At 54.7% G+C, this 13268-nt stretch overlaps 1 protein-coding gene across 4 annotated transcripts in view; it reads right to left on the reverse strand.

The window, feature by feature from the left end:
• Nucleotides 1-13268, reverse strand: part of FGR (FGR proto-oncogene, Src family tyrosine kinase) — a 19074-nt gene continuing 5806 nt past the window's right edge. The window contains exons 1-13 of one of the 4 annotated variants that reach the window (XM_042950998.1): nt 11677-13224; nt 10993-11055; nt 9775-10004; nt 9179-9281; nt 8263-8361; nt 4648-4751; nt 4252-4401; nt 3393-3548; nt 3128-3307; nt 2444-2520; nt 2044-2197; nt 883-1014; nt 1-772 (exon numbers count right to left, since the gene is read on the reverse strand). In XM_042950998.1, the coding sequence (XP_042806932.1) occupies nt 564-772; nt 883-1014; nt 2044-2197; nt 2444-2520; nt 3128-3307; nt 3393-3548; nt 4252-4401; nt 4648-4751; nt 8263-8361; nt 9179-9281; nt 9775-9994 (1584 nt within the window). In that variant the 5' untranslated portion in view covers nt 9995-10004; nt 10993-11055; nt 11677-13224 and the 3' untranslated portion in view covers nt 1-563. Of the gene's footprint in view, nt 773-882; nt 1015-2043; nt 2198-2443; nt 2521-3127; nt 3308-3392; nt 3549-4251; nt 4402-4647; nt 4752-8262; nt 8362-9178; nt 9282-9774; nt 10008-10992; nt 11056-11676; nt 13225-13268 lie in introns of those variants that run through there. The other 3 variants (XM_042950996.1, XM_042950997.1, XM_042950995.1) reach the window with 3 other exon arrangements.

Genomic DNA, 13268 nt, shown 5'->3' on the forward strand with positions numbered 1-13268 from the left:
TTCATATTATCACTTTTCTTATTTACAAAATCAATAAACACACACATGATTCAGAGAGGTGGTGAGCCCTCAGCGAGCCTCTCCCTCACCCTGGGCTTGGACCCCGGTCCCGGACTACGGTGTCCACCCAGCAGGAAAGACTTTCCCTGTCTTTGCAAAATACAGACACAAGAGAATTGAGTTGGAGGTGAATTCAGGGCGGGATGACAGGGTAAAAAAACAGGGATAGGAGGAAAATGAGGGAAAGGATATACAGTTTTATAAATAACTAGACTAAGTCTAAGCATTTCTGTTAGAGGAGAGGTGGGAAGAGAGTTGAGAGGTAGGGGTCTAAGTAGGAAGGGGAGAAACAGTGCTTGGGGCCAGAGTGAGGGATGATCTCCAAGTCTCGATTTACCCCACCTTTAAAATGAGTGGATTGGCCTCGATGGTGTCAGAGCAAGCAGGTTGCTCTGACCTGCTAGGACCCTGTAGGGTTCTAAGCCTGGGGCTTTGGGACCGGAGCCCTGGGGGTTGGAAGGGATTGGTGGGTACCCTAGAAAGGTGACTGATGCTCAAACAGGTTATGTCTGATCCCCAGGCTGGTACTGGGGTTCTGTGGAGGTGAAGTAGTCCTCAAGGAAGGACTGCAGGTACTCGAAGGTAGGCCTCTCCTCTGGGTCCAGACGCCAGGTCTGCTCCATGGCCTCGTACAGGGATGCTGGGCAGCCCGGAGGGCATGGCATGTGGTACCCATGCTCCACCTGTTCCAACACTTCCCGGTTATTCATGCCTGCAGGGTGGGGCTCTGTCAGTCAGGGGATCTAGCCCCTCCGGAAGAGGCAACCGGGAGGAAGCCCTTCCCATGACCCCCCACCCTTCCACCTCCCCACCCCAGCAAACCTGGGTAGGGAACTCGGCCCTTGCTGATGAGTTCAGTGAGCAGGATCCCAAAAGACCACACATCTGACTTGATGGTGAATCTGCCAAAGAGAGCAGCCTCTGGGGCTGTCCACTTGATAGGGAACTTGGCCCCTGGAGAGATTGGGAGAGAAGGGAAAGTCATTGAGGGGGTCCCTGGGAACAGCTGAATTAAGAGAATGGCGTGCAGGGGTGCCTGGCTGGCTCAGTTGGGAGAACAGGCGACTTTTGATCTCGGGGTCATGAGTTTGAGCCCCACGTTGGTTGAAGAGATTGTTTAAATAAACTTTAAAAAGAGAGAGAGAGAGAGAATGTTGTGCTTAGGATTGGGGGCCCTAAATAGAGAGGTCTCTGAGCATTACAGAAAGGACCTGGTATGCAGCCAGCACTTACTATGTATCTAGTATAGTATTGGGTACTTCACAAACATTGTAATAATTCTCTTAATACTAACAGCCAACATGTGTATGGCCTTTACTACATGCCCGCGCTGTTTTGTTTGTTTTGTTTTGTTTTGTTTTAAAGTTTTTATTTATTTAAGTAACCTCTACATCCAACATGGGGCTCAAACTCATGACCCCGAAATTAACAGTCGCATGTTCTTCCATCTGAACTAGCCAGGCCCCCCTGCCAGGCACTGTTTTAAAGTGATTTACATGCATTAACTCACTGAACCCTCACCAAAAAACCTGTGACGTAGATACTATTATTATCCACATTGTACAGATTTGGAAAAGGAGGCACTGAGTAGTTAAGTAACCTGCCCAGATCGCATAGCTTACAAGTGGCTAGGATTCGTTCCTGGGCATTCTAGTTACAGAGTTCCTATCGTTCCACTCTGTTGCCTGTCACTTGAGAATTACGGCAGTGCCTGGTGTATATCTGCTGGCTTCCTGTTGTCTGGACGTTTTCATTTTATAGATGAGAAAAAACAGCTCACAGAGGTTAGGTGACTTGCCCAAGGCCACTCGTCTGGTAAGTAAAGGAGCTGGGATTTGAACTCAAGAGTTGCCTCTTACACTACATCGGGATGGGAGTGCCCGGGATAGTCTGGGAGCGGGGGGAATCCCTGTGTATGTGGGGCCTTGCGGCAGCCCCTCGGTATAATAGGGAGTTCTTGGAAGGTAAGGAGAGACAGGCCACCTTGCCGGGGGTTGTACTCATTATCCTCAATGAGACGGGCCAGCCCGAAGTCAGCGATCTTGCACACCAGCCGTTCCCCAACAAGGATGTTGGCTGCCCTCAGGTCGCGGTGGATATAGTTCATGCGCTCCATGTAGGCCATGCCCTCAGCTACCTAGGGGGGCCAAGGTATGGATAGAAGGGAACATTTGTGGGTGGCTTGTGTGAGAGATCATTTGAAAAACCCACTTTCCAGATGAGGACACTGAGGCTCAGAGATGGGCAGTGCTCTGCGTCAGGTCGCACAGATGATCCCGCGGATGGGGCTGTACTTCCAGGGATAGGGTAGGTGCTCGAGGGCACAAGGATTTGTGGAGAATTAATAGGGGTGGAGTCTGAGATAAAGGCTGCTGCCTTTTACCTGGGCTGCCATGTCCACCAACTGGGGCAGTGTCAAATCCTGGCCCTCCTGGTCCTTGAGGAACTCCAGCAAGCTACCTGAGGAAAGGAACTCAGAAAACCAGCTGCAAGACTACCGCGGGTTCCAGGCCAGCCTTCTCTCGCTTGGCCCCGCCCCTGTCCAGAGCCCTTCTCACGGCGCTTGGCCCCGCCCCGTTCTCAGCCCTCTCACTTAGATCCGTCCCCACCCAGGATCCTGCCAGGTGCCTCAATCCCTCATAGGTCTCACCCAGGCCCAGGTCCCACAGACACCCGGACTCTGCCTACAGCTCATTTCTCGTCCTCCTCCGAACCCCTAGACACGTCCCACTCAGACTCCGCCCCAGATCCCGCCTCTTCACAGATTCGGTCTTTACTCGCCCAAGCCCCACCCACCAGCTGACACTCCCCGCCCCTCCCGCCCTGCCGCGGCCGAGGCTCCACCCCGCCAGACCTAGCCTCAGCCCCGGCCAGTCTACCTTGGCCCCGCCCCACTACCAGCACTCACGGCGGTTTCACCCATCCCGGCCTCGCTCTCTGACTCCACCGAGTCCCCTGTCCCGTCGCGTCACAGATCGCCACTCAGAACCCTCCCCTAGAGATCCCCATCTGAACTTCCTCCCAAATCCCGCCCTCCCAGACTCCGCCTCCCGCCCCTGCCCCTCACCGTGGCACATGAACTCTGTCACGATGTAGATGGGCTCCTCCGACACCACGGCGTACAGCTGCACCAGCTTGTCGTGCCGCAGCAGCTTCATGATCTGCGCCTCCTCCAGGAAGGCCTTCGGGGACATGGTTCCCGGTTTCAGCGTCTTCACCGCCACCTTCGTGCTGCCATTCCACATGCCTGCCAGGTGGCCGCGGTTCGTCAGCACCGGCTCGCCGACATCCCAAGCCCTCGCCCAGCCCCCGGGACCTCGGGACCTGCGTACCCAGCCACACGTCTCCGAAGCAGCCGGTGCCTAGCCGGCGCTGGAGCGTGATGGAGCTGCGGCTGATCTCCCAGGCGTCCTTGGCCAGGCCCATTGTCTGCGGCTTCATGGTGGTGCAGGCCGCTGTGAGCAGGTGGCATAGCCCATCGTTCACCTCTGAGGAGTGGGGTGGGGGGTGTTGAAGGTCACAGGCAGGCCAGGATGCCCCACACATTCCTCATCCCATCCCAGGCTCCCCCCAACCCCCCCTGAGATCAGTGGAAAGGAACTAGGCCACAGGTGAGGTCACAGGCTGGGGCAGAAGACAACCTGACCCACTGAGTAGGTGAACATGTTCCTGTCCAAGGAAGGAGGTGGCACCAAGAGGGAGAGATGATCCCTGCAGGGATGGGGTGGGGGTGGGGGTGTCCTTCCCATAGGAGGTGGCCTCCAGCTGGGCCTCCAAGGTTAAGGTGGGATTCTAACAGGTAGAAATGGAGTCAGGGATTCCAGACAAAGATGTGGACCTGAGGCCTTCCCCCTTCCATGGACCTCATCTTTGGCCTAATCAACCAAAGCAGAAACCTGAGCATTGATTCCCAGCTTCCTCTCAACCCATCAGCCCATCCTGCAAGTCAGGCCTGTTCAGCCTCCTACCCAGCTCGGACATTAGGGGGCACCCTTTGGACGTGGACAGCCTCACCCCTGTTTCCTCTGGAATCCTACAGAGCAGGATCCTGGGCTGGAAACCCAGAAACTGGGGTTCCAGTTCTGCCCCAGGCACTACTGCTTTGGGAGCCCCTTTCCTTCCCTGGGCCTAATTCTCAGCGGGTTGGTTCAGGGATCCGAAGCACACACCAGCCCTGAGGGCCAGCCTCACCAACGTAGTGCTGCACCAGCTCCTGCACGGAGTTGAACTGGGCCCGTGTGGTGATGTAATAGCCACCCGTGTCCAGCTTGCGGATTTTGTAATGCTTCACATGGTCGCCTCTGGCCTCGTCCCAATCTCGGATGGACAGGGAGTAGGCACCTGTGGGAAAGGGTCACCTTCAAGCCTGCTCTCCTCCCCACTCCTGATCTGGGAGCCCGAGAGGCTCAAATGCCTGAGGACTGGGAATGTGGATGGCCAAATCCCTTGAACCCGGTCCCAGTCTTATCTCTGCCCTCCCATCCCTGTCCCAGTCTGGGCCCTGGGCCTTGACCCAAACCCCTCGCCACTTCTCCTAGCCCCACCATAATAGCCCGGCTTCCCAGTTGCCCCTTCCCAGGACCCTACCTTTGGTAGTCTCACTCTCACGAACGAGGAAGGCCCCCCGGGCGTTCCCCGGGGAGAGCAGCTGCCTCTCCGCATCCTTCCTCCCGATCTTTCCAAAGTACCACCTGTTGGGAAGGGCCAGAAAGAGGCAGGTCCACCCAGTTCAACCCCCAACTCGGCCTCCTGTGGGGAAAAGCCACCTCAGGAGCCAAGATTCCAGCTCCTCACCCATGAAACGGGGCTCATACACCTGCTTTGCAGCCTGGTCATGAGGAGCATGGAGACAGGAATGTAGAATTCTTGGCTCACAGGAGTGCCCAATAAAGGTTAGGCTTCTCCTCATTCTCTGGGTTTCTCTTCAATTAAAATCGCGAGGACCCCCGTCGTCCGTGACCTCATCAGGGTGCCACCAGTCCCTTAATGCATCTCACTACTGATCCTCTAGGGGCTCATTTTGCAGATGAGGAACTTGAGGCTCAGAGAGAGGAAGTGACCTGCCCATAGGACTGGCTGATGAAGTCTACCTGCCCAGCCTAGTTCTTTTCTCACTACCCCGGCAATCTCTCAGATCCTTCTTCCCACACTCCTCCCTACCCCCAAACCCTTTCCTCCTGTGACTTCCACACGACAGCCACTCCTGCTTTTCTTCCCCTCTTTCTCACTGTTCCTGTCTGGCTCTGACTGCTGCTTTTCCTCCACATTCTTAAATTTGGATATTCTTGGGGCACCTGGGTGGCTCAGTTGGTTAAGCGTCGACTTCGGCTCAGGTCATGATCTCATGGTTTGTGAGTTCGAGCCCCGCGTCGGGCTCTGTGCTGACAGCTCGGAGCCTGGAGCCTGCTTCCGATTCTGTCTCCCTCTCTCTCTGCCCCTCCCCCACTTGTGCTCTGTCTCTCTCTGCCTATCAAAAATAAATAAAAATGTAAAAAAAAAAATAAAAAATTTTAAATTTGGATGTTCTTCTAAGTCTCAACTTCAACCTCAGGCCCAAGCATTCCTGCTCTCTCTTGGATATTCTTCCTGGGACCAAATGATAGCTTAAAAAAAAAAAAAAAAAATTGGCGGGGGCACCTGGGTGGCTCAGTCAGTTGAGTGTCTGACTTCAGCTCAAGTCATGATCTCACAGTTCATGAGTTCAAGCCCTACATTGGGCTTGCTCCTGTCAGTTTAGAGCCTGCTTTGGATCTTCTGTCCGCGCCCCCCTTCCCCCTCCTCTCTCTCTCCCCGTCTCTCTGTGTCAAAAATAAATAATTTAAAAGAAAATTTTAAACTTTATTTATTTTGAGAGAGAAAAAAATAAACAGAGCACACAAGTGGGGGAGGGGCAGAGAGAGGAGACAGAATCCCAAGCAGGTTCTGCGCTGTCAGTGCAGAACCTGACATAGGACTTGAACCCATGAACCTTGAGATCATGAAGTCAAGAGCTGGAAGCTTAACCGACTGAGCCACCCAGATGCACCCCAAATTGCAGTTTTTAAAAAATGTTTATTTTTGAGAGAGAGTGAGAGAGACAGAGTGCGAGCAGAGGAGGGGCAGAGAGAGAGGGAGACACTGAATCCGAAGCAGGCTCCAGGCTCTCAGCTGTCAGCACAGGGCCTGACGTGGGACTTGAACCCATGAACTGTGAGATCACGACCTGAGCCGAAACCAAGAGCTGGACGCTTAACTGACTGAGCCACCCAGGCCCCCCCCATTTAATTCTTATAACATTATGAGGTAGGTACTTTTGTTACACACACACCCCCCATTAGACAGATGAGGAAATTGAGATACCTAGTGGTTAAGCAACTCACCCAAGGCCACACGCTCTTCAGCTGTGTTGCCAGAATAGGAACCCAAGCTGTCTGCTCAAGAGCCTGCACTCTTAACCACAGCCCTGCTCTTAACCATGACACTGTAGTGAGTGAGCTCAGAGCTTCGTGACACTGCTTTGAGGGTGTGGACACAAGCATGAACCCCCCAAACCTCCTACCTTCTGCATCATCACCCGTTCTGTCCTCCATGACTCCTACCACTTCGCCCAGATGAAGGCCTCACTGCTCCCCGAGCTCCGGGCCCCATCTACTCCCCTCTGCTCAGAGACATCTCTCCCCTACCAGCCAGCCCCCACATGAAGCCTCTCCATCCCACCAACCTCTACATATGCCCATGTTTCTTCCTTCCCCCCAAAACTGTTCTAAGCCCTAACTTGCCATCAACATTCTGTTATATCTCTCACCTCCCCTTCACTTGATAAAGCACTTCACACTTGGGTCTCTGCTTCCTCACCTCCTACTCCCTACCAGGCCCTGCTGTCTGGCCTTCGCCCCCCTCTTCACACAGAGAGATCCCTCACCAAGGTCACCCCCATTGCCAAACCCAGTGGCAGCCTCTGACACTCCCTTTCTTGTTTCCTGCAATCTTTCCTCCACCCTCTTGGCTGTTCTGACTTGGCTTGGCCTGGTTTTCCAACAGCAACTTCTCCTTTAAGGCAGCTTTCTCCAAAGTTGGGTCCCAGGGCCAACCTCTTTCCCACTCTCCGTCTCTTCCTTCACCCTCCTATGCAGCTTTAATTGTCACCTCCATCCTGAAGAGCCCCAGATTTCCACCCCGGCCCAGCTGTGCCTCTGCAAGGGCCACAGCAAACGAAGAGCCTTAATGCCAACTAGGAAAAGATACCCCTTCCTCTGGGCTAATTCAGCAGCCTGGCTTAGCCTGGGCGGGGCCCCTCTCCTACAAAGCACAGCCTAATCCAATTCCTGGCAGGGTCCTCCACCTGGCTGTTCCTCTCTACGAATCTCACCCCAACGAGTCCCCCACCCCCAGAACCCAGGTACCTATACCCGCTCCCATGTTCCCCACTTTAGCAAATGGCACCCTCACCCACTCGGTTCCTCAGGAAGACTTTGGGCCATCCTTGATTCTTCCCACTCCCCATCACCCAATGTCAAATTAGTCACCAAGTCCTGGTCTCTCCAATCTTTTCTTTTCCCATATATGTATATATAGGTGCACATAGATAAAAAGTTTTTACGAGCCTCAGTTTTCTCATCTGTAAAATGGGGGCGATAATAATATCAAATGTGTACTTGTGAGAATTAAATGCCTCAAGGCCGGTAAAGCACCTGTCATCACATCTCGGGTTATAATGGTACACCATGAATGATACTCCCCTGCCTCCTTAACAGAATTAATTCTAAGTAGTGTCCCCTTGCAATTGTTCAGCGTTTTACAATTTTTTAAAGCGCATGTCCTGTTGTTATCACGGAAAGTCAATATGGAGAATGCTTAGCAAATGCAGTCAGACTATCTGGGTTCAAATACCAACTCCACCTACTTACTAGCCATGTGAACTTGGGCAGGATATTTGATTTCTCTGTGCCTCAGTTGCCTCATTCATAAAACAGGATAAGATTAGTTCCTAACTCTGTTAATAGACAGAAAGCACTTTGACGAGGGCCCGGAACATGGTACGTGCTACGTAAATATTGTTTACTGTCATTATCATCACTGTTCTCTTATTCACAAAATGACCTCACAGAATTGTAAATAAGAAGATAGGCTCAGAGTGGGGCTGTGACTCAGAGGTGGCCTTGGACTCCAGGGTCCTGTCCTGTCCATAGGGATAGCCACCCCCACCCCCCACACACTACTCACTCTTCAGCCTGGATAGAGTCCACAGGGGCCACGTAGTTGCTGGGAATGTAGCCAGTTTGTCCAGAGCTGAGAGACCGAGCTTCCCACCAGTCACCCTCACTGCAGGCACAGGACACAGGCTGTCAGTGGCAACCCGGCCCCCTGGAGAGCCCTGGGGCCAGGCAGGGCCGTGCAAAAGGGCAGGTGGAGACTAGCCCTGCCAGCCCCTCACTGTGGACACACACACACCCCAGGGTTTTTGTCTGCTCTGCCCTCAGCCACTGCAGCTGCCCCAGAGACTTCTTCCTACAGAAGCAACATGTCTGGGGACACGTAGGACTCCTGGCATTCTCCTCTGGCTCCTCAGCTGGGCTGGGGTTTGGGTAGGCAGTGGACAGCTAATTCGGTCACTTACCCACTGAAAAATCCTCAGCCACCCCCAATGACTGCATATTTCCTTCTGGATAAAATCCAGATTCTTCAACATGGCTTAAAAAGCACTGCAGAATCTGTTTCCACCCACTTCTCTAGCTTCTGCTCTTTCCATTCTACACCTCGTACTTTATAATCCACCTAGACTGAACCACCGGGTGGTTTCCAGAAGTCATCACTGATTCTCATTCTCTCTCACTCTCTCTTCCTCTTTTCTCACCTCTTCCCTCAACATCTATTCGTTTTTTCTAGTCTCACCTTAGCAATCACCTCCTCCAGGAAGCCTGCCCTGATCACTACTATCCCGGAGACCGCATATAGTGTTCTTTCTGTGCCCCTATGTTCCCATGCTCCCCCTACATGGCAGCAATTACTCAGAGTTGTTATTGTCACGTATCTGTGTCCCCAACTAGGCTGGAGCTTTCTGAGGGACCAGGTAGGATTCTTATCTGGGTCGTGTTCCCAGCCCAGGCCATGTCCTGAGCTGGGGGACCTGGTTACTTACGTGTTATTCAGGATGTGGAACTTCTCACCCTTGGTGAAGGTGAGGTCATCCTCTGTCCGGGCCTCATAGTCATACAGAGCGGTGAACAGGGTCACCCCAGCCCCTGCAGAGTCAGGGCTACTCAGCAGGGTAGGGCATGGGACAGGGGACTCCAAGGTGACTGCACCCCCAGAATCCTGCTCCTCACACAGGCTCTATGCCTCCCCACTGCTGCAGTGACTGGTTCCCAAAGGCCTTTGGAGTCCAGTGGATTTCTGATTTGGGCCTCACAGCTTGGCTCCACGTGGATTCAGGACACAAGCCCTCAAGCCCATCCCACTCGCCCTGGGGAGTTCCCAAGTCACCCACTCCTCTTCTCCGCCAAGACTTCCCACTTGGGTCCGTCATCAGGGTCCCTCTCTCAGATGGGAACAGAGCTATGTCTACCCTCGAAACTGGGTTTCTGAAGGTAGGCCTGTACACTCTCCCTCTCAGACTGTGCTCTGAAAGCCAGGCCGTGTTTCCCACGTCACACTGGAGGTTCCTAAAGACGTCTCCCTTTCCCCCAGGTTTTCCCAGGATCCAGGCAGTGCCTGCCTCCCACCCACCGGACTCACCTGAGATGCCCCTGATGACGCCCCCATCGAGGAAGGGGGTGCTGGTGGACTGAGTGGGGAAGTTGTTGTAGTTGGGGATATGGACAAAGGAGGACACAGGCCGGGCCTGAGTAGGGTCAGGGCCATAGTGGTCCACAGCCCCACTGCCCCTGAAGTCCCCTTGCAGGCCAACATCCTCCTTGGTCCCCGGCTCCAACTTCTTGCAGAACACACAGCCCATTCCAGGTGCCCTGCTACAGAATGGGGCATGCCTCACTCTGGGGCCCCTGCCGGACGTGCTGCCCTATGCACACACGCGTGCACCCGTGCACACGCACACTCACGCAGGCATGCAGTTTCCCCTCTCCGGGTCCCCCCCTAGTGAGGGGTGAAGGTGGGGCAGGGCTACCTTTGGGTCTATCTCCCCGCTGCTTTGTTCGGAGAGAGAATGTACACCCTCAGTGCGCTGCTTTGGGACGCTGCTGGGTTGATTCATATATTTTTGCCTCCTGTTCCATCAACGTGTTGTGGTTTTGTGACACTCTTCAGAGTGCTGGTGCATGTGCGTCTTTTGTGCGTCTCTAAGTATTTGTGACTACACACATTTGTGGGTGTGTGTCTGTATGTGTTTGTGCAGCCTCTTGTGAGTGTTTGTGTGTCTGTGCGGGTATGAGTGTGGGTGCGTGTCTGCGCACGTGATGGCTCCGGGGGTGTTCATGTCTCATCAGTTGCACACGTATGTACGTGCTTCTGTGCAAGTGTGTGCGTGTGCGTGTGTGTGTATCTCTCCGTGCATGCAGGTGGTCTGTGTGAGTAGGTGCCTCCGTGTCTGTGCGTCATGACCAGGTGTAGAGCCCTGTGCGGGAGCATATATGCCTGTCTGTGTGTGTGGGTGTCCGTGTGTGTGTGTAAGTACGTCTGGATGTCTCTGGGTGTATATGTGTGTCTCCCTCTGCGTATGTGCATGTCTATGTATCGAGGCGTATTGGCGCGTGAGCGTGTGTGAGGGCTCTGTGTGTCTGCACCTGGAGATTCCCTGCGGAGGGGGATCAAGGCCATTTCCTGTTGTGGGTCCAGCCTCTGGCCTCTCAGGCTGCCTCTTTATGGTTCCCCCATCTGTTACCTAGCAACAGGGCCCATGTAGGAGGAGGGGGCTGTGATGGGTTGTGGGGCTCGGGAAGGCCACCCCACCCCTCTTCCTGACCCTGAAAGCCCTCAGTCCCCGCTCTCCCCACTCACCCCTCAGGCCCCTACTCCTGGGTCAGTGGGGCTGCGGCATGGTCCTCGGGAGGGGCCAGAGACCTGAGGGCGAGAGAGAAGGACGTGGAAGACGGAGGCTCGGCCAAGGTTCCTGTGAGCCAGCTGCCAGATTTGCCCTCTTCGGGAAGCCAGGCCTGGGCTCTGTCCCGGCATGACTTCTGCCTTCATTTTCCTTCCTGCCGCCCCTGGCAAGCTGACACATCCACCCTCACGCAGGACACATCACCCACACCAACTCTCTCACACTCACATCCACCTGACACACTGGCTCACCAACACGGACAGTAACACGCCCCGGCACAGAGTCACACACCAACACCCACCACACACACTTGCATGGGCGTGCCCGCCGACACCAACACACTCACACGAACCAACTCTCACACGAGCCCAAGCTCTCGCGCGTGGACACACACACGCGCGCGCACACGCGCAAAGGCACACAGGCTGCCTCTCGGGTTGACAGACTCGGAGTCAGATGCTCATATTTTTGCGTTAGACTGGCCCCTCTCATTGGATTTCTACCGAGCGGTGCTCTCTCACTCATAGGCCCCCAGTCCCTGGCCCTTCCTCTGCACGATGCCCCCGCGCCCACCCCGGGCTCCGTAAACCCCCAGCAGCCCCAGGGTTACGTCTGGTGGCAGACTGAAGGGGGACACCTACCTCCAGAGCTGGTTCCTACCCCCACGTCAAAAAAGGCCCAGGTCAGAAGCCAGGGCCACCAGGATTCCTTGGGGAGCCCCTAAAGAAGCCAAGGCTTTCCCGGTAGCTATGTCCTCTGAGCAACAGGGCAGGCAGGTCATTGAGCAAGGGCTCCCCACGCCCCGCCAGAAACTCTGCCATTGCAACACTTAGAGAGGAACTGCTGGGGAGAGGGCTCGGTTTCCTAAGATGTGAGAGGAATGGTGAGTTGTAGGGTGGGGCCAACCCAGTGAACCCTGATTTCTCCCAGAGGGGCTGAGGACCTTTGTGACGGGTGCCCTCGTCTTGCCTTTCTTGACCCCTAAGTCCAGTTCCCTTACGGATAGCCTCCTCCTCTTCGCTCTGGATCCTGCCCCTCCTACTGAGCATACTCACCTCTTCCAGGAAGGCTTCCTGGCTCCACCAGATCCAGCTGCCTAGCCGACGGCTCTGTCACATCAGTGCCCCGACCCCCACTCTAGACCTACCAGCACCTCTCACTCTTCACCGTAACTGTTCTCCTGTGTGTGTAGGGGAGGGACACCCATCTGGTGAACTGCGAAGGCGGGCTGTGGTAAGAGCCCTAAAATAGCCCGTGCTCACTAAGCCATCGCTGCGGATCTTCACCTCGGGACCCCTCCCCTGGGGCGCAACCAGTGTGTCTGAAAGGCCCCAGGACACTGAAGGCTGGTCAGGGCCGGGGAGAGTATACAGGGAGAGGGTGAGGCCACCCAGGGCCCAGGGAGGGAAAGGATTTCAGGCACCGAGGGGACAGATGGGGACAAGATGAAAACAAGGGTTGCAGGGTGAGAATGGAGGTCTTCTCACAGGAAGACACACACACGTCTCAAGTGGCACACGGGGCCCACGCCCAGATTCACACAGCCCTCCTGACACATTCTTGGACGCGCACATTACCTCGCCTACACACAGCACCTCACAGAGACTCTGAGCTCTTCTCCACACATACCTCTTCAAGGATACCCACCTCCCCACGTACACACACCTCCGGCCCTCACCCATCTACGCACACACACACACACACACAGCCATACACACAGCCTCTCCACAAGAACGGCGTACCCAGAGTTTACAGCCCTCACTACGCGCCAGCCACCGCGTTAAACACTTTACGTATATCCCCACGTTTTATTCTCATAACACCACCACGAGGTACTGCTAATATCGATAAGGCAACCGACACACAGAAAGTTTGGGCCCCCGGTCACACAACAGGATGAATCCTGACATTGGGCTCCAGCATCTGAACCACCTCTCTCCGTTGCCCGGTCGCAGACACGGATAATTACAGCCAACCGTGCAAGCACGCACAGATGCACGGAGCCCCCAGAGGGACACAGATCTGCAGACCCCTCTCCCCGGTCACAGACCCACACAGAGCGCCTCTCTGTAAGAGACACAAATTCGCACAACCTCTTGGGTCCCCACATAGATACAAGGTTGCCACTTCCGACAATGCCCAGATAAATATTACCACAACATTTTTATTTTTATTTTGTTTAATTCTTTTTTTTTTTTTAAGGAGGCTCTACACCCAATGGGGGGCTCGAACT

Source organism: Panthera leo, chromosome C1 (assembly GCF_018350215.1).
Source record: "Panthera leo isolate Ple1 chromosome C1, P.leo_Ple1_pat1.1, whole genome shotgun sequence".
NCBI lineage: Eukaryota > Metazoa > Chordata > Mammalia > Carnivora > Felidae > Panthera > Panthera leo.